The 20,296-nt window shown below is 46.3% G+C and overlaps 1 protein-coding gene across 1 annotated transcript in view; it reads left to right on the forward strand.

The window, feature by feature from the left end:
• DCAF12 (DDB1 and CUL4 associated factor 12) overlaps positions 1–20,296 on the forward strand; it is a 46,247-nt gene that overhangs the window by 12,951 nt on the left and 13,000 nt on the right. The window contains exons 4-6 of the mRNA XM_040336037.1: positions 3,597–3,657; positions 13,273–13,466; positions 17,702–17,767. Of these exons, the coding sequence (XP_040191971.1) occupies positions 3,597–3,657; positions 13,273–13,466; positions 17,702–17,767 (321 nt within the window). The remainder of the gene's footprint in view (positions 1–3,596; positions 3,658–13,272; positions 13,467–17,701; positions 17,768–20,296) is intronic.

The following is a 20,296-nucleotide window of genomic DNA, read 5'->3' on the forward strand; positions in this document are numbered from 1 at the left end:
CCAAGCCACTGGACAGTGGTCGCGACGGATGCCAGCCTCTCCGGTTGTGGGAGGGGTTTTTGGGGCACCCAGTCAGCCCTGGGGTGCTGGACTCAGGTGGCGACCCACCTACCAATCATTGTTCTGAATCGAGCTTTGCCTTGCCTGGGGGTCCCTGGATCTACAGGGCCGACCATTCGGGACCCTGTCCGTCAACGCTGTGGCGTACGTTGACCTTCAGGGAGGCACACAGAGCTCTGTTGCAGCGACGAGGGTCGCGCACATACTTTGGTGGGCCGAAGGGTCCGTTCCGGCTCTATTGGCCGTGTACATTCCGGGAGTACGGAATTGGCAAGCCGACTCCTAAGTCGGATTGTGCTTGACCACGGAGAGTGGTCTCTCCACCCGTAGGGGTTTTTCAGTATATGTGCCGAAAGTGGGGCACTCCAGGCGTGGTCCTTCTAGTGTCCCGCCTCAACCGGAAGGTGCCATGTTTTTTGGCCAGGTCACGGGACCCGTGGGCTGACGCGTCAGGCGCGTTGGTGGCTCCTTGGGGTCGCTATCGCCTGCTTTACACCTTCCCTCCTCGGTAGCTTCTTCCTCGCCTGCTGCGCAGAGTGGAAGCCGAGGGTATTTATCAATTCGGATTGCCCCAGATTGGCCGCGTCGCTCCTGGTACGCGGACCTGGTGCGTCTGGTGGCTGACGCCCCCTAGCATTTTCCCCTGGGGGTTGATCTTCTGTTACAGGGTCCGATCTTCCACCCTGTTTTTACAGCCACTGGCTTAGCGACGTGGCTGTTGAGAGCCTGGGGCTGAAGGCCCGAGGCCTATTGGGCTCGGTGGTCTCGACCGTGCTGCCGGCACGGTAGTCTACCTCACGTAGGATTTACATCATACGTGGAGGGCCTGCATCTCTGGTGAGGAGATGAAATGGCACCCTAGTACGTACGTACGTGCGTGCGTGCGTGCGTACGTACGTACGTACGTACGTACGTGCGTACGTGGTATCCAGGATTCTGCTGTTTTTTACAGCAGGGAGTGGATCAGGCTCTCGCCTTACGTACAGTTGGGAATCAGTTTTCTGCTCTGGCTGTTACTTTCAATGAGCCTTGGCGTCTCACTCCTTGGTGCGTACGTCTGTTCTGGGGGTCTGGCATATGGCCCCTCCACTACCCCCATGGGACTTGTATTTAGTCCTTTTGGTTCTTCTGGATGCTCCCTTTGTGGACATTCGGGAGGTTTTTTGTTGACTGTCACGAGACGGGAGCAGGTTTAGCTCAAGTGCTAGAGTACCTGCCCTTCAGGCATTTGACTCTGGGTTCTAGCCCAGGAAGGTCTGCGTTGTCACGTGGCCGTGGCTCGTCGTGGGCATTTCCACTGTGATTTTTTCTGGTAGCAATTACCTCGATCAGACTAGTGTTTGTCTGAACTGGAGGCCTTGTCTTGCATGGCTCCCTGCTTGGTCATCCATAAGGATGAGGTGGTGCTGCGGCGCAGCCGTCTTTTCTCCCCAAGGTGGTTTCGGCTTTTCACGTTGGTGTGGACATTGTTCTTCCATCCTTATGTCCTTGGCCGAAATGGAGGGAGGTGGCCACTTTTACATCCTCTGGATGTGATTCGGGCCCTACGTATGTACTTATCTGCTACGATTCCGTTCCGGAAGTCGGTCTCACTGTTCGTGTCGCTGGCTGGTTCTACCAGGGGGCCTGGTAGTCTCGTCGGCCACCTTTTTCCGGGGTGGATCCGACGGATTGTGCTTCAGGCCTATGCCCTGAAGGGGCAGGCGCCTCCCTTTTGGGTTACGGCGCATTCGACCAGGGCGATCGGGGCCTCTTGGGCTTTCTGACATCATGCCTCTGTGTTACAGGGGTGTATGGCAGCGACCTGGTCGTCGTTCCACACTTTTTCTAAGTCTTAAAGGTGCATGTGAGTGCATCTTCTGATGCCTCCTTCGGCCGCAGGGTGTTACAGGCGGCAGTTTACGGTTGGAGTTCCTCCGTTGAGTAACTCCGGTTTTGTTTGGGGTGTAACCTGTTTTTGCTGTGTTATTTTCCCACCCCTCGAATTTTTTTGACACTGCTTGGGGACGTCCCTAAGGTCAATGAAGGCTGTGTCCGTCTATGAACGAAAGAGAAAAAAGGATTTTTGTACTCACCGTAAAATCCATTTCTCTGAGTTCATAGACGGACACAGCACCCACCCCTCCTTGGTTTGTACTGCTTGTTACGAACTGAAGCTGCTAGAGCAGAGTGGGGGTTATGCCTGGGGGAGCCACGCCCCCTGGGAGGAGCGGCATGAAGGAAAGTTTTTAACACCTTAAGTGCTGTAGAATTCTGCCTAAATCTCCTGGTAGGAAGAAGCATAACCCTAAGGTCAATGAAGGCTGTGTCCGTCTATGAACTCAGAGAAATGGATTTTACGGTGAGTACAAAAATCCTTTTTTTTTCCCCTTAGATTAATGCTCGTTTTGTCTATGGGAATCGGCTAGTTGTTTTAAAATATGAGCAGTACTTACGGTTTACGAGATGCATCTTCTCCGTCGCTTCCGGGTATGGGCTGCAGGACTGGGCGTTCCTATTTTGATTGACAGTCTTCCGACAGGCTTCCGACGGTCGCATCCATCGCGTCACGATTTTCCGAAAGAAGCCGAACGTCGGTGCGCAGGCGCAGTATAGAGCCGCACCGACGTTCGGCTTCTTTCGGCTACTAGTGACGCGATGGATGCGACCGTCGGAAGCCTCTCGGAAGACTGTCAATCAAGAAGGAACGCCCGCTCCCGAAGACCCATACCCGGAAGCGACGGAGAGGATGCATCTCGAAAACGGGTAAGTACGGATCATATTTTAAAATAACTAGCCGATTCCCCTAGACAAAACGAGCATGAATCTAAGGGGAAAAGGGCAACAATTAAATAAATGGGTGAACTCCTGCTTTAAAAACGTCATTCTATAGACTATACTGTGCACGGGAGTTTCGATGCCCCCAGTGGCCAATAGATGCAACAACAGTGGTTCTTCTGTATATATGGCCTATGTAGACCTCCAATGTAAGGGCAGGGGATGCGACACAACCGGCCCTTTTGAGAACACTCATAATGCTGATAAGGCCCATGATGAAATTGAGTTTGACACCCCTGCCCTAGAGAATAAAATAGTGGTACAGGCAATCCCCAAGTTACGAACGACTCCTACTTACGAACGGCCTTAAATGCTAGCCACTTGTGCCCTACGCTGGTCCTGTGGATTGTATAGAAACTGGTTTCTATGGAGTAAGGCTTGGCACCCAAGACGGTAGTGCCATAGTTTATGGTGAGAGAGGATAACATGAACCATAAAAGAACAGTAAAGTCCCCCCTAGCCTCATTGCATGACATCCCCAAAACAAGAAGATTTATTCCTCATTTTAGTTGATGTTTACTGAAGCTGGATAATTTGATACCCATACACTTGTTGCATAGAGATCAGTTCATGTCTGAGATTTCTTGGTTATCAAGAGGCTGCAGCCATACAACTACTTCAATGCAGCTTGGTTATCCAAGTGACCATATAGCTGTCTGACCACTGTGTCCTCCTAGATTTGGGTCGCTTGTAATGGTTTTCATTTTATTTCTCATCAGGAGGGTCACAATGACTGGATTTTCTCTATTGCATGGATTAGTGACACCCTGGCAGTTTCAGGTGAGTTCCATACTCTCTCCCTTACAACTACCTTCTACTCGCTTAGAACTACCTCCTTCCAGATTTCCATCATTTCCTACCCTAGTGACACCCTGCAGTTAGGACACTAAGAGACACATACCATGATACAAATCTGCAAGGGTTTCTACCTCTTTATCCTTACTCTGTTTAAAGCGGGAGTTCACCGATAAATGCTGTTTTTTACTCTTTTACCCTTAGTCTGATGCTCATTTAGTCTAGGGGAATCGGCTAGTTGTTTTAAAATCCGAGCATTACTTACCGTTGTAGAGGGCGATTTTCTCCGCCACTTCCGGGTATGGGTCTTCGGGAGCGGGCGTTCCTTCTTGATTGACAGTCTTCCGAAAGGCTTCCGACAGTCGCATCCATCGCGTCACGAGTAGACGAAAGAAGCCGAACGTCGGTGCGGCTCTATACTGCGCCTGCGCACCGACGTTCGGCTACTTTCGGAAAACCGTGACTCGATGGATGCGACCGTCGGAAGCCTGTCAATCTAGAAGGAACGCCCAGTCCCGAAGACCCATACCCGGAAGTGGCGGAGAAGATCGCCCTCTACAACGGTAAGTACTGCTCGGATTTTAAAACAACTAGCCGATTCCCCTAGACTAAATGAGCATCAGACTAAGGGTAAAAACAGGATTTTACCGGTGAACCTCTGCTTTAAAGCCGGGTCGGCGAGCTATTGATCCTGATGCAGATAAATGTGTATATCCAGGGCGCTCCAAGCATTTGAATCCTGACAGATAAAGTCTGTGTTGGAGAGGGTAGCAAATCTTCACATACTTTAGGCAGCACTCAGGGAGACAAGCAATCTCTAATGGAAACAGAAAAACAAACAAGGCGCCTCTTAGTGCAGAAGTAAAAAAACTTTTAATATCCCCTAAATGGGTTAAAAACACTTACAAGATGGTGGACGAAACAGGCATGTAGCAGGTAAGTGCGTCCAGAAGATGTTCCAGTGGCAGGGCAGTCCCAGTCTGTGATGGTAAAGCTTCCAGGGAAGTCCATGAGATAACAGCCAACTTGTGCTGTGAATGTTCAGGGGACACAATTGGTGCTGGAGCCTGCGATCTACAGTCGACCACGGGCAGCTGACAGATCAGGACCACTGGAGAGTGGTAAATATCACAGTACTGGATGGAGAGTGAGAGCTGCCATAATTGTTAACTTAAAGGGTTTGTAAAGGAAATTTTAATAGCTTCCTTTACCTAAATGCAGTGCTGTTTTCATGTCCTCATTGTTCGTTTTTGCTCTCAAGTTGCTGTAATTCTCCTCTGATCTCCATACTTCCTGGTTGTTTCCTGATAACCACAGTACTGGGAGCTTTCTCTCTGTGGTCACTAATCAAGGAGGTGTGATTACTGTGTGTCTAAAACCCCTCAGCACCAATCAGTTTCATTTTCCAAACCATCACTGCCCTGTATTGGCTCTGTGGCTCTGTACATCACAGAAGCAGGAAACAACATGCAAAAACGAAACTAAAAACTGCAGGTACAATATATGATTGATTTTTATCTATTTTTAATCATTTTTAAAAGGAATCGGTTAACTATTATGTCTCTATACCCTGTAAACAGTCATTTCGGCAAAAAAAAATTTTCCTTTACAACTCCTTTAAAACAAAGAGGGAATTGGTTGCCAGGAAGCTGGGCGGTCCTGGCAACCAATCAAGAGCTTGTTCATTTGAAAAGTTAACTCCTAGATCACACTCTTCACGCCCCGGTCCTATCTGGATGGAATTGGAAAGCCATGCATGTAGAGGTATGTCTTTATCACACATGCTTTGGTTGCCACCTGGTGATAGGCCGCCGATATTATGCCCAACTTTATCGCTATCTCTTAATATCTGGGATAGATTGTCCAGAACATAAAAAATTTAGATCTCTTCACTCCCCGATGGCGCCTATTTTTGGGAACAGAAAGTTTGCCCCGGGGCTTGTTCACAATAATTTCCCCTAATCGTCTTTCAGGACAGCCACCTGAGAGACCTTGGCTCCTCCCCTCTGTTGGAAACACCGCGCCAGCCCATAAATTTCCTCCTCCCCTGCTGGTCCTCAGTTATTTGTGTTTCCTCCAGAGGGGAGACACCATAGGAACAAGCCAGGAGAGCCAAGGGAGGCTCAGGCAAGACGGTCCTGAAAGGGAGCAGGGGCTCTCTGGACAAAAGAAACAGGTACTAACCTGAAAGACAGCCACCCTCACATCCCTGAGCGCAGGTGTAAGTCGGGGGGGCTCCGGTTTTTGTATGCACCGAGTGCGGTGTGAGGAGGTACAGTCAGCGTCCTAGACCAGCGTGTGTGGCTGCCGGAGGAATGGGGATTCCAGACGTGCAAGCCACGCTGTGTACTAGGACCGCTCGGAGCCGATGGCGGGTGACGTCATTCAGGCACGGGGGCGGGTACTTCCGGGTTCGCGGCTTCCGGTTCCGGGCGCGAAACTCAAAAACGGAGCCAGGCAATGGCTGGAGGGAGCTGCATAGACGCTGCATAGACGCTGTAGAGACAGCACACGCGGCGCTGGTGACACAGACATGTCGGAAGCAGAGGGGAAAGATGTTGCTCCAGCAGAGACCAGCTCCAGCCACAGCAAGGTAAGGGGAACCTAGGGTGGATTTCCCCTCTCCTAAAAAATAGCCTACCATCCCTCTACACCCCCCAGGGTAATAGGGAGGGAGAGGTGGGTTAACCCCTCAGTGTCAGAGGGTGATTCATAGGGCCCCTAGCGTGGTAAGCCCATATGAAGACACTGCGCACCTGCCGTGAGCAGGGGGAAGGCTACGGTACTAATCATGGGTATATATTTTCGCTTGTGTCTTTCAGAAAACTGACAAAGACAAGAATACCCACAGTACAAAGAAAAGATGTCCATCCTGTAAAGTCACACTTAGGGAGTCATGGAAAAAGGCTATTTGTAGCGACTGTATTGATAAGTTAGTACAGGAGCACACTGCGGAACAAAGTGATTTGGCATCATCAGTGAAAGAACTTTCTAATACCTTTGGGTCATTCAAAACATTTTTTGAAAACTTCCAGATCCCGCAGCTTCAGTCAGCTCCTCCTGTACAGGCAACAACATTAGTCCCGGGAGTAAGACCTTCCACTAGTGCAGGCCCTTCAAGAGTTCCTAGTGAGGAACTAGAAGAGGAACCTGACAGCGCAGTGTCCGGTTCACAGGAATCAGAGGAGGAGGCTCGGGAAGGTGATTCCAGGAAGCCCTCCCGCTACAAGCTCTCCTTGGAGGATGTAGACCACTTATTGGAAGCTATTTATGCCACTCTGGGTATTCAAACAGAGAAAAAAACCATTATCATTGCATGACCAAATGTATGAGGGTTTAGGCGACCAGGAAAGTAAAAATTTCCCAGTCCATGATGTCTTGATCGAAGCAATTAAAAAAGAATGGCAGGAACCAGAAAGGAAACCATTCTTTTCCAAAGCTTTGAAAAGACGATTTCCATTTTCGGATGACCCATCCTCAGTTTGGAATAAAACGCCAAAGCTGGATGCTGCCTTTTCTCAAGTTTCAAGGCACACAGACCTAGCTTTTGAGGACATGGGCATTCTATCCGAACCAATGGATAAGAAAATGGATTCATTACTAAAAAAGTCCTGGGACTCCACGCTGGGTAGTTTAAAACCAGCAATGGCAGTCACCGTGGTAGCCAGGAACATGGAATTTTGGCTGAACCAGATTCAGGAGCACATTGAGGAGGAGACGGCGAAAGACCAAATCCTAGCCTCATTTCCCACATTGTTGAGAGGCATAGCTTATATTGCAGACGCTTCAGCTGAACTGGTACGGATGGCAGCTAGATCGTCTGCATTAGCTAACTCAACCAGGAGGGCCTTATGGTTAAAGACGTGGCAGGGGGACTGCGCGTCTAAAACCAAATTATGCGGCATCCCATTCGCAGGGGACCTGCTCTTTGGGCCGGGATTAGAAAAAGTGCTGGACCGTACAGCGGACAAGAAAAAAGCGTTTCCGCTGAAACGCAAAGCACCCTGGAGTCAGCCACAGCAGACCAAAAAGAGACAGAACAAATTTAATTGGGTACCTAAGGGTCCCCGCTTCACACCCAAGGTAGACAATCAGAAAAGACCCTGGGCCCAGAGAGGGAAAGGCAAACCAGGAGCTATTTTTCGTGCTCCTGAACAAGCCTATGATAAGAAATGACAGATTGCTCACAGTGGGAGGAAGACTGGGGGACTTCCTCCCTCAGTGGGAAAAGGTGACTTCCAATCGATTCATATTGAGGATCATAAAGGAAGGTTATCATCTAGAATTCTCCAGAACACCCCCAAAAAAGTTTTATTTAACAAAACTTCCGAAGGACAGAAGAAAGGCCGAAGGGTTAATGAGAGCCCTGGAGGATCTCAAGAAACAAGAGGTAGTAGTGGAGGTCCCCAAAAAAGAAAGGGGACTTGGGTTCTACTCCCACATTTTTGGAGTACTAAAACCCACGGGGAAGGTCAGAACAATCTTAAACCTAAAACCCCTCAACCTATCCATAACCTACAAGAGGTTCAGAATGGACTCAATTTACTCAGTGAAAGCCCTACTACCTCCAAACTGTTTCCTGGTCTCCTTAGATCTAAAGGACGCCTACTTACACGTTCCAATACACAGGGACCACCAACAGTTCCTGAGATTGGCGATAGAGACGGGAAACAGAACCTTACATTTACAATTCCAGGCTTTACCCTTCGGCCTCTCTTCTTCACCCAGAATCTTCACCAAGATTCTGGCGGAAGCCCTGGCACCCTTGCGAGTCCAAGGCATTTCCATCATTGCATATCTGGACGATCTGCTGCTGTTCGCAGAAACCCCAGAGAGGTTGCAAACGAACCTCGAGACCACACAGATCTTTTTGAAGGATCTGGGGTGGTTAATAAATGTGGAAAAATCAAATCTAAAGCCCACACAACAGATAACATACTTGGGGTACGTGATAGACTCTGTACAGCAAAGGATTTTTTCTACCCAAAGAGAAGATAGAAAAGAAACAAAGGCAATTCAGGTGAATTCACCATGTACCATCAGACAGATCATGTCAACACTGGGGCTGCTAACATCGGCAATCCCAGCTGTTCAATGGGCAGCCTTACATTTCCGACCACTGCAAATGTTCCTTCTAGAGGTTTGGGACCACAGGCAGGAGTCCTTAGACACCCAGGTTCGAATACCGACACAGGTAAAAAGAACCCTTTGGTGGTGGAGGACGGTGGAAAATTTGACCATAGGTCGGCTGTGGACACTTCCCATTTCCCAAATCCTTACCACGGACGCAAGTGGGATAGGATGGGGAGCACATCTAGGCTCCCAAGTAACCCAAGGAATTTGGAAAGGGGAAGAGAGGAGGAGATCCTCCAATTGGAAAGAGTTGAAGGCAGTGGGGCTTGCACTTCAATTCTTCCAGGGACAACTGAAGGGACATCATGTTCAAATAAGATCCGACAATGCTTCAGTTATTGCCTATGTAAACAAGCAGGGTGGAACAAGGAGCGGAACCCTGTGGGCATTAGCGAAAGAAATCCTGACATGGGGAGAAAGGAATATTCTCTCGCTATCAGCAATCCACCTAAAAGGGGATTTAAACACAGTAGCGGATTTCCTCAGCAGAACTCAGCTGAAGGAAAGCGACTGGGAACTAAATCAGGAAGTGTTCAGGCAGATCACACTAAAATGGGGAACACCTCAAGTGGATTTATTCGCATCCAAGAAGAACAAAAAGGTCAAGACCTTCTTCTCACTAAACAGAGAGGACGGAGCAATAGGAGTGGATGCTTTAGCACAAAGGTGGACTTTCAGGACATGTTATGCCTTTCCTCCACCCGTATTAATTCCACAAGTGTTACGGAAACTACGTGCAGAGAACACCAACCTGATTCTCATAGCACCTCACTGGCCCAGGAGACCATGGTTCTCTTTACTGAAAGAGCTAGCTATAGAACCCCCCTGGTTGTTGCCAGTCCAGGAGGATCTACTCTCCCAAGGCCCAGTATACTGCCCCCAAGTAGAAAAGTGGAACTTGGCCGCGTGGTTTCTGAGGAGCAACTGCTGAAAGCAAAAGGTTTTCTCAAACCACTTAATTGCGACTCTACTGAAAAGTAGAAAGTTAGAGACACGCAAAATGTATGAAAAGGTATGGAAGTGCTTTGGCAAATGGTGCACAGAAAACTCCTTTAATACACAGAGTTCAGTGGCCGTCCTAGAGTTTTTACAAAAGGGAGTAGAAAAAGGACTAAGCCTTAGTACGCTAAAAGGTCAAGTATCCGCACTGTCAGTGTTCCTAGAGGAAAGGCTAGCATCTGACCCATGGATAGTCAGATTCTTCAGATCCTTGAGCCGACAGAGACCTATTCAAACCTCGGTCTTCCCGAAATGGGACCTGTCCTTGGTACTACAAGCTTTGACAGCCAAACCTTTTGAGCCTTTGGAAGATTGCAATCTAAAGACGCTGACACTAAAAGCAGTCTTTTTGGTGGCAATCACCACTGCAAGACGGGTCTGTGAGTTAGAGGCCCTATCGATCAGACCCCCCTTTTTTCAGATCTTCGCAGATCGTATAATTTTTAGATTGGATCCGGGATTCCTGCCTAAAGTAATCTCAAGGTTCCATAGAGAACAAGAAATTATATTACCTTCATTTTGTCCGAACCCTTCCAGAGAACAGGAAGTGAAATTCCATAGCTTAGACGTCAGGAGATGCGTCTTGCATTATTTAGAAGTGACTAAAACTTTAAGGAAAACAGACTCTTTATTTATTTTGCATTCTGGAGCTAGACAAGGACATAGAGCTACCAGGCGCACTATAGCTAGATGGTTAAAAGAAGCCATTGAAAAAGCTTACAGTTTAGGAGGCATACCGATCCCAGAGGGTATCAAAGCGCACTCCACAAGGTCTATGGCAGCCTCACAGGCAGAGAGAGCTGGAGCAACGCCGGAGCAGATCTGTAAAGCGGCGACATGGTCCAGTTTTGCCACCTTCGTAAGACACTATAGGGTGGATCTTTGGTCAGCTAAGGATCAGACCTTTGGACGTAAGGTCTTACAAGCTGTGGTCCCGCCCTAGGGTAAGTGCTCGGTTATCCTCTCAGGTGGCTGTCCTGAAAGACGATTAGGGGAAAAACGAAGTTACTTACTGGTAACGTTCTTTCCCGTAGTCTTTCAGGACAGCCGGGTAACCCACCCAAAGGTATGTATAAGATTTCCTTACAGGAATTGTGATATGGTTAACGATGTGCATCATGTTTTCTTGTGTCTCCCCAGCAACTGGAGGTGCTCTAAAAGAACTGAGGACCAGCAGGGGAGGAGGAAATTTATGGGCTGGCGCGGTGTTTCCAACAGAGGGGAGGAGCCAAGGTCTCTCAGGTGGCTGTCCTGAAAGACTACGGGAAAGAACGTTACCAGTAAGTAACTTCGTTTTTTGAATGGTGGAAAAATAAAGGTCTGATACGCATTGCGGACGTCTGTGATACTGGTGGAATGCTACGTTATAATATCCTGGAGGAACGTTTTCATATTCCAATTTCTGAAAGATGTAATTATGATCTAATAAAACGTTTTTTGGAAACCTTGCCATGTGATTCCAATTTAACGTCACTGTCAAAAATGGAATATTTATGTCGTAAATTCGACAGTATGCAAGGTCTTATTTCAAATATTTACTCTATTTTGACAGCTTCTTCAGTTAGATTGAAATATATGGTAAAATGGGATGAGGATATCCAGGAAAGTATTGAGCTTTTGGACTGGTTAAAATTGGCTCAGGGAGCTTCACGTTCGCTTATGAACACTTCAATAATTGAAGCAAATTACAAAATACTCTTGAGGTGGTACATGGTTCCCTTTAGACTGGCTTCCTTTGTACCTCTTTGCTTCCGTGGATGTGGACTTGAGGGAACAATGTACCACATATGGTGGAAATGCCCCAGAGTGAGGCGCTATTGGATCAGAGTTTATAATTTTATATATACTCTTACTCAAATTAATTTAATTAAATCTCCGAAACAATCGCTGCTGGGGTGTGATGTGAAAAACGCCTCTAGACCTCAAAAATGCCTTATAAGATTTATATTTATTTCAGCTAGAATGGTTATAGCAAAATCGTGGAGGTCGGCCATGCTCCCATTCGACCACCTTAAAAACAAACTCTCCTGGATCATGCTCAACGAACATATGACTGCTATCCTTCATGACAAACTAGATTTCTTCAAAGCTGTCTGGGATCCATGGATCAACTATTTGTCATATGATCCTAGGTCTCTTCTGATCTAGATATCGGATGTTTCATTGGCTGGCACGGAGATACTTTCCCCCTCATACCATTTATGTTTTTTTTTTTTCCTTCTTCTTTTGATTTTACTACGTTTATTTTCCTTGCTTAACTTATAGTAATAGGTTTGGAATACCTGTATCTTTGACACGCGGTCCCAATACCTAACCTGATATTCTATATATTGGGAATGGTGTTGGGCCCCTGAAATTCGTTTTAATTTATTCGTTTTTATCGATGATAATACTGTTCTGCCTTTCCACGCATTTGATTGTTCAATTACTGCCTTGAATTTCGTTGGCCTTGACATGTGTTTTGTTAACTGACTTCTGATTGATTGGCATACTACTGTGTATGCCGAATGGTGAAATCTACTGAGAATTCTACATTGTATACGTAGACTACCACCATATATATTACAGTCGAGGATACGTTCTGTGTATGTTTTATACTGCTTTTGATAATATGGCTTCCTTATACGATTTTATTTGTTCCTTTTGTTGTGTGGAGATTGAAAATGCCTTAATAAAAATATTGAAACAGAAAAGTTAACTCCTACCCTTCATCCAGTACTGTGACACCTCTAGTTCTCTGCTCTGCTGCACAGTGTACACCAGTTTAAGGTAGGAGACTGCTACCTACACTTTGTGGTGGGGCTGGTCATGGTTCAGATGAAACTGCATTGAGTGGGTGTGTAGGGGACAGATGACTGGTTTGGCGAGGGCACAGGACTCTACAGGGAGGGGTGATGTGAAGGTGGGGGTGGGGCAGAGGGCATAAGGAAGTACAGTGGGGGAATGTGATGTCAAGGGGACAGAGGGAAAGTTGGGGGGGGGGGGCTGAGGTGAAGGGTGACAAAGGACAGAGTACACTGTTATAGGGGGAAGGCAGAGGACACTACAGCGGAGAAAGCGTGTGTGGGGCGCGCGGTAAAAGGACACTACGTTAAGTGGGGGGGGGTGATGTGAAGGGGGCACAGGACACTGTTGTAGGGGTGGGGGATAGAAAACTACACAGGGAGGTTATGTGAAGGTGGGGGGGGGGGTCACAGGACACCATACTGTGTTTTTATTGGGGGCTTTTGTTTTGTTAAGAGCGTTCCCGCCTCCCTTCCTACCCAGGAATTTTTGATTTCCTCCATGTTGTCTGGGTAGATCTCAACCTCTGAAAGGTTGCCTACCCCCTGACTTAAAGCTTTGCTGGAAATGGGTTTCCTATTCTAGAACTAGCGGTGATCTGACTGATAAAGCGGTCTCTAGAGGTGATGCTCCATGATATATACTAGCACAAGCCTGTCGCTGTGAAATGTTTTCCTCTTGCAGGGTCCCGGGATGGTTCGATGGCTTTGTGGGAGATAAACGACGAGGTGATGAATAAATGTAACATCCAACACAACCTTTCTCGGGTGCCGGTCTACGGACATATTGACCACAAGGCTTTGAAAGATATCCCCAAAGAAACTAACAACTCCTCCAACTGTAAGGTGCGCGCCCTGGCCTTCAACAGCAAGAACAAGGTAATTTGTGGCAGCCCCTTTTGCTATGTTACTGTTGACTTCATTCCCGACATCAGCAGAATGAATTCTTTGGTTGGTGAATGTAATTGTCCTGGACAGCCGTTCTTCACAGAAAGGGGATCTTTTACCAGCATGGCATAGCAGCCCTGGGGATAAAACTCAGTGGTAAAGATAATAGGATTTTTGAACTCACCGTAAAATCCATTTCTCTGAGTTCATGGACGGACACAGCATCCTTTGACAGTAGGGTTATATCCGCTTCCTTACTGTCAAAGGATGCTGTGTCCATCCATGAACGGAAGAGAAATCCTGTTGCAAGACCATGTCAACAAAAACCTTTCCTTAACGTTCTATGTATCTGTAAATCCCAAGATTGGCTGTGATGTCCGCAGCCCCAGCAGATGTCACACTATGTAACAGCCTTTCTTTACCATCTCTACGCCGATGACATCCAAATCTATCTGGCTTCTCCTCGCCTCACTTCTTCTGTCTCCTCTCACATTAAGAACTGACATATTGGCATGGATGTCGCACCACTTCCGGACCGCCCGCCGTCGTTGTACGTCACTATTTTGAAGAGGAATACTGTTGTTATGGTAGCAGCTAGCTACCATAACCTCTGTATCCTCTTCAAACTTGGGCGGTACACTTTAACCACTTAAGACCGGGACCTTTAGGCAGCTAAAGGACCTGGCCCCTTTTTGCGATTCGGCACTGCGTCGCTTTAACTGACAATTGCGCGGTAGTGCGACGTGGCTCCCAAACAAAATTGATGTCCTTTTTTCCCCACAAATAGAGATTTCTTTTGGTGGTATTTGATCACCTCTGCGGTTTTTATTTTTTGCGCTATAAACAAAAATAGAGCGACAATTTTGAAAAAAATGCAATATTTTTTGCTATAATAAATATCCCCAAAAAATATATAAAGTTTAGGCCGATACGTATTCTTCTACATATTTTTGGTAAAAAAAAATCGCAATAAGCGTTTATCGATTGGTTTGCACAAAATTTATAGTGTTTACAAAATAGGGGATAGTTTTATTGCATTTTTATTAATTATTTTATTTTTACTACTAATGGCGGCGATCAGCGAATTTATTTTTATTTTTTTGTGACCGACATTATGGCGGGCACTTCGGACAATTTTGACACATTTTTGGGACCATTGTCCTTTTCGCAGCAAAAAAATACATAAAAAATGCATTGTTTACTGTGAAAATGACAATTGCAGTTTGGGAGTTAACCACAAGGGGGCGCTGAAGGGGTTAAGTTTGACCTCATTTGTGTTTCTAACTGTAGGGGGTGTGACGTCATTGATTGCGTTTCCCTATAAAAGGGATCACACGATCAATGACGGTGCCACAGTGAAGAACGGGGAAGCCGTGTTTACACACACCTCTCCCCGTTCTTCAGCTCCGGGGACCGATCACGGGACTCCAGCGGCGAACGGGTCCGCGAGTCCCGCGGTCACGGAGCTTCGGACCGGGTCGCGTGCATGTGCGCGACCCCACGGCTGGGCTTAAAGAGCCACATACGTGGATGTGCCCAGCCGTGCCATTCTGCCGACGTATATCGGCGTGAAGGGGTCCTTAAGTGGTTAAGATAAAAGTGGTCTCGCCGCAAGATCACTTTTATCGCTGGCGGGAGAGGGTCTTCCGCCACTCTCCGTGCCCTCCACCGCTTACCGGAAGGCAGCGGCAGAGGCAGTCGGATCCTGTCCCTGGGCTGAAACGGATACGAGTGAGGGGAAGATGGCCCCCACCCAACTCCATATGATTGCCGGGCGGAAGCAACGTTAAAATGTCACTTCCGCCTTGGTTCTTAAAAGGAAATTTTAATATTTTTTTTTTTAATTACTTTAAATGTATTATTGCCTTTTAGTGCAAATATGAGATCTGAAGTCTTTTTAACGCCCAAATCTCATATTTAAGAGGACCTGTCATGCTTTTTTCTATTACACGGGATGTCTACATTTCTCGTAATAGGAATAATTTTTTATTTTTTTAAAGAACAGTGTAAACATTTTAAATAAAGGGGGGGGGGTGTAAATGCGCCGAGCTCGCATGCAGAAGTGAACGCATACGTGAGCAGCACCAACATCAGAAAACAGTGTTCAAAACCACACCTTTGAGGTATCGCCGCGATCGTTACAGTGAGAACAATAATTCTAGCCCTAGACCTTCTCTTTAACGCAAAACATGCAACCTGTAAAAAAAAATGTTAACATCGCCTATGGGGATTTTTAAGGGTAAAAGTTTGTCGCCATTCCACGAGCGGGCGCAATTTTGAAGCGTGACATGTTGGGTATCAATTTACTCGGCGTAACATTATTTTTCTTGATATAAAAAAAATTGGTCTAACTTTTACTGTTTTTATTTTTTAATTTAAAGTGATTTTTTTTTCCAAAAAAGTGCGCTTGTAAGACCGCTGTGAAATGATCTCCATTGTATTATATAGGGTGTTAGAATTTTTTTTATATGTTTGGGGGTTTTAAGTAATTTTCTAGCAAAAAAAAAAGTTTTTACCTTGTAAATGCCAAATCTCAGAAAGAGGCTCGGTCCTTAAGTGGTTAAACAAAATCTCTCTAATTCCCCCCGCCCGTGTTCCCCCTTCCATGACTTTCTTTCCATTAAAATGAATAATACAACCATCAATTCCTCGCCTCGTGCCAGGGTACTAGGTGTCATCCTAGACTCTGACCTGTCCTTTCGGGCCCCAAATCCAATCATTGCCAAAAGCTTGTAGACTTTACCCCCGTAACATCTAAAATGTGCCCATTTTTTAACCCATTCACCCTTTAACCACTTCGTTACCGGGCCTATTTTGGCACTTTTCTCCTTTATGTAAAAATCAACATTTTTTTGCTAGAAAATTAATCAGAACCCCCAAACATTATATATTTTTTTTAGCACACACCCTAGGGAATAAAATGGCGGTCATTGCAACTTTTTTTCTCGCATGGTATTTGCGCAATAATTTTTCAAACGCCTTTTTTTAGGGAAAAAAACTGTTTCATGAATTAAAAAATAACAAAACAGTAAAGTTAGCCCAATTTTTTTGTATAATGTGAAAGACGATGTTACGCCGAGTAAATAGATACCTAACATGTCACGCTTTAAAATTGCGCACACTCATGGAATGGCGCCAAACTTCGGTACTTAAAAATCTCCATAGGCAACGCTTTAATTTTTTTTACAGGTTACTATTTTTGAGTTACAGAGGAGGTCTAGTGCTAGAATTGTTGCACACGCTCCAACGCACGCGATGATACCTCACATATGTGGTTTGAACGGTGTTTACATATGTGGGCGGGACTTGCATGTGCGCTCGCTTCTGCACGCGAGCGACCGAGACAGGGGCGTTATAATTTTATTTTTTTTATTATTTTATTTTATTTTTTTACTTCATTTTTTTATTTTTACACTTTTTTTGACTTTTTTTTTTTTTTTGATCACTTTTATTCCTATTACAAGGAATGTAAACATCCCTTGTAATAGGAATCAGTGTGACAGGTCCTCTTTATGGAGAGATGCGGGGTCAATAAGACCTCACATCTCTCCTCCAGGCTTACAAGCATGAAATCAGTGAAAAAAATTTCACCGATTTACATGCCGACAGCGGCTTTGTTTACTTCCGGGTACCGGGCGTGACGTCATAACGTCGCGCCCGGCCCTCCGACGGTCATAGAGATGACTGTGACCGTCTGGTCACCAGTCATCTCTATGGTTCACCAACGAGCGCCGGCCGATTCGCTCTCCGGGCCCCCGATGGCACGGGAGAGCCCGGAGAAGCACCGGATGGCGGCGGGAGGGGGGGGACGTCCCCTCCCGCTGCCTAGAAGAACGATCGAGCGGCGGAACCGCCGCTTTGATCGTTCTTCTGGTGCACAGAATCGCCAGCTGAAGACAGCGATATCTGAATGATGCCTGCAGCTGCAGGCATCATTCAGATATCGCCGCTCAAAGTGGAGGACGTCCCAGGACGTCCTACGGATCTGAAGTGGTTAATAATCGGCCGTTGCCGATTTCTTAAAAAAGGCGAAATATCGGTCGACCTCTATTCTTCATTTTAGGCTGCAAAGCTACAAAATGTGATCATTTTAAAGGGGGAGATTTATTTCTCTATCCACTGCTGTGTGTGTGTGTGTATATAACAAAAATGGAAATACTGTACTTTTTATAAATTTGGTATGTTTCTACATTTCTGTGTTTCTTAATGAAGTATATTATTCTCAGGAACTGGGTGCCGTGTCCCTGGATGGTTATTTTCACCTGTGGAAAGCGGAACAAACACTAGCTAAGGTAACTTTTGTTTTATTTTATTTTTTCAGCAAAACCTGCACAATTATGTGAGATCAGCCACTCAGGGAGTGCATTGTTTTCAACAAGTCAGAAGTGCATTGGAAGATAAAGCATTAAGCCCCCATTCACACCTAGGCGTTTTTACGCCTGTAGTGCTACGCCGCTGCCGCCAGAGGGATGAAAACATGTCCCTCTATGGAGATGGTTCACATCTCCACGCTGAACGCCTGCCGCCTGAAAAAAGGTCCCGGACCTTTTTTTCAGGCGGCTTTCGGCGTCCGGCTAGGAGATGGGAACCATCTCCATAGAGGGGGTCAATCTGGGGCACATCTAGGCGGACAATACGCCGCGAATTTGTCTGCCTAGGTGTGAATGGAGCCTAAAGCGCAACCACTATGCAATGTGGCAGAGCAGAAATTGGAACCGGGGAAAAGGGATTATGTCATTGTTTCCAGACAGACTGAAAATCTGACTTCTGAAGGCATCCTTATTTTAATTTTTGTAGGGCTGTTACTGATTACAATTTTCATGTTCGATTAAAAAAATAATATAATATATATATATATATATTTTATATATAATTGATTAATCGATCGACTGATTTCGATAAATTATAACCGTAAAGTCCACATATCTCCCCCGTAATGTCCACACATCTCCTAGAATGGAAAGCACACTTGCAGCAGACGATGACGTCGGCGTGCCGCTACTAGGCCACCGCGCCGTGTACCACGATGGCCGCGGCTCTGGAGCTAGGCCGAAGCCACAGCCTTTCCTATGGGCGAGACCGCGGAGCTCAATCTGCCGATCGTACTCGATCAAAGAAATTAACGAATAATCGAGGAATTAATCGTTAATTTCCGCAGCCCTGTTTTTTTTTTTTTTTTTATATATATATATATAGTTTTCACAGTTGCTATGTGGGAATTGCTGCAAGAGCTTGCGCCCCAGAGTTGCTCATCAATCGGCATTGTGCCCAGGTTGTTCACTGAGCAGCGCATGCATGGCTCAGTGTACATCCAGGGCTACAGCGGGAGGGGTTGAGATCCCCCTCTGACGTCATCTGGGAGGTCACGTGACCGCTCCGCTGTTCGCTCAGCCCCTTCCGCTGTAGCCCTTGGAATGGAGGTGGGAGAGAGAGCAGCCAGGGGTAAGGTGACCGAAGAGAAATTATCTAAAAAAGGGATTTTTAAACAAAGAAGTACAGTGTTGTAAAGCTTTGTAGAATAGAGGGGCTGGCAATCTTCTTTGATTTTAATGGCAGCGGGAGGGATGGGGCAGTTTTTTTTTTTTTTTTTTTTTTTTTTTTGATCAGACACTGGAGCTGACGGGCAGGGAGAAGGGCAGAAAGGAGAGCAGCGGGATGACGGAGATACGTAAATTGAGCATGGTATCATGGATCAGCAGCCATGATTACTGTGGTCAGTTTACATAGGGGACACCGGAATAGGCAGGATCAACCAGGTGTTTTTTTTTTTTTTTTGTTTGTTTTTTTAACGTGGAGAGGGACACTATGCTGTGCATCCTGCTTTCACAGTTTCCTTCTCCCCTTTGATTTTTATATTTTTCTGGATTAGAACCGCTTTAAGCTTTAAAATGCAAAAATGGCTCTGGCAGCAATAGGGTGAAAACAAGCCCCAATCCGCTAACTGAAGGCACTGTGGAGACATTTATCTTCAAAGTTCAGTCACTAAAATCGCAGCCTTTTCACCTTGCTTTTCTATGAAGAGTAGAATCTTGTCAGCCTGCCATACCTTTGTGTATTAGAGCCATGACTCCCCTTATCAGAGGGCACAGCAGAAGCCTCAGTGTGACATACTAGTGGTACAGCGCAGGCGGGTACTACAACAGAGAGCCACAGTGCTCTGTAAAGGAAGGAGCTTTATACTTGGCTCTTCAGCAGGCACTGTGTTGGAATTTTGCCCTTTTGGAGAGACGTTGGTACCACTTCTATCCAATACGGAGTGTCCCTCTTTTGGGTGGCATTTTTTCTCCTGGCCAGATCTATTCAAGAGATCAAATTTTCAATGCAACGCCCACTGGAGAGGCAAATATAACGCTGCTTCCATTTACAGAGGAAATTCAGCTTCACCTAGAGACAGGATCTATTTAATGGCAGAAGAATTGCCCAGTACAGTGATGGAGAACCTTGGCACCCCATGTTTTGGAAGTACATATCCCATGATGCTCATGCACTCTGCAGTGTAGTCGAGCATCATGGGAAATGTAGTTCCAAACCATCTGGGGTGCCAAGGTTCGCCGTCACTGGCCGAGTACTTGGTGAAGTAGTAAGTTCCATAGAATGTAAGGTTGGACATAGATTTAGTGCTTTGCATAAATCGGATATTATGATCCAGTTTTGTTGTCTTTTTTAGGATTTTGAACTGTTGGACCCCTTTCACACTGAGGCGCAAAAACGCTACAAATAGCGCTTGCAAAGCGTACTGAGAGGCTATCACACTGGAGCAGTGCGCTGGCAGGACGTTAAAAAATGTCCTGCAAGCAGCCTCTTTGGAGTGGTGTGTGCAC

The sequence above is a fragment of the Rana temporaria genome, chromosome 1 (assembly GCF_905171775.1).
Source record: "Rana temporaria chromosome 1, aRanTem1.1, whole genome shotgun sequence".
NCBI classification, from domain to species: domain Eukaryota; kingdom Metazoa; phylum Chordata; class Amphibia; order Anura; family Ranidae; genus Rana; species Rana temporaria.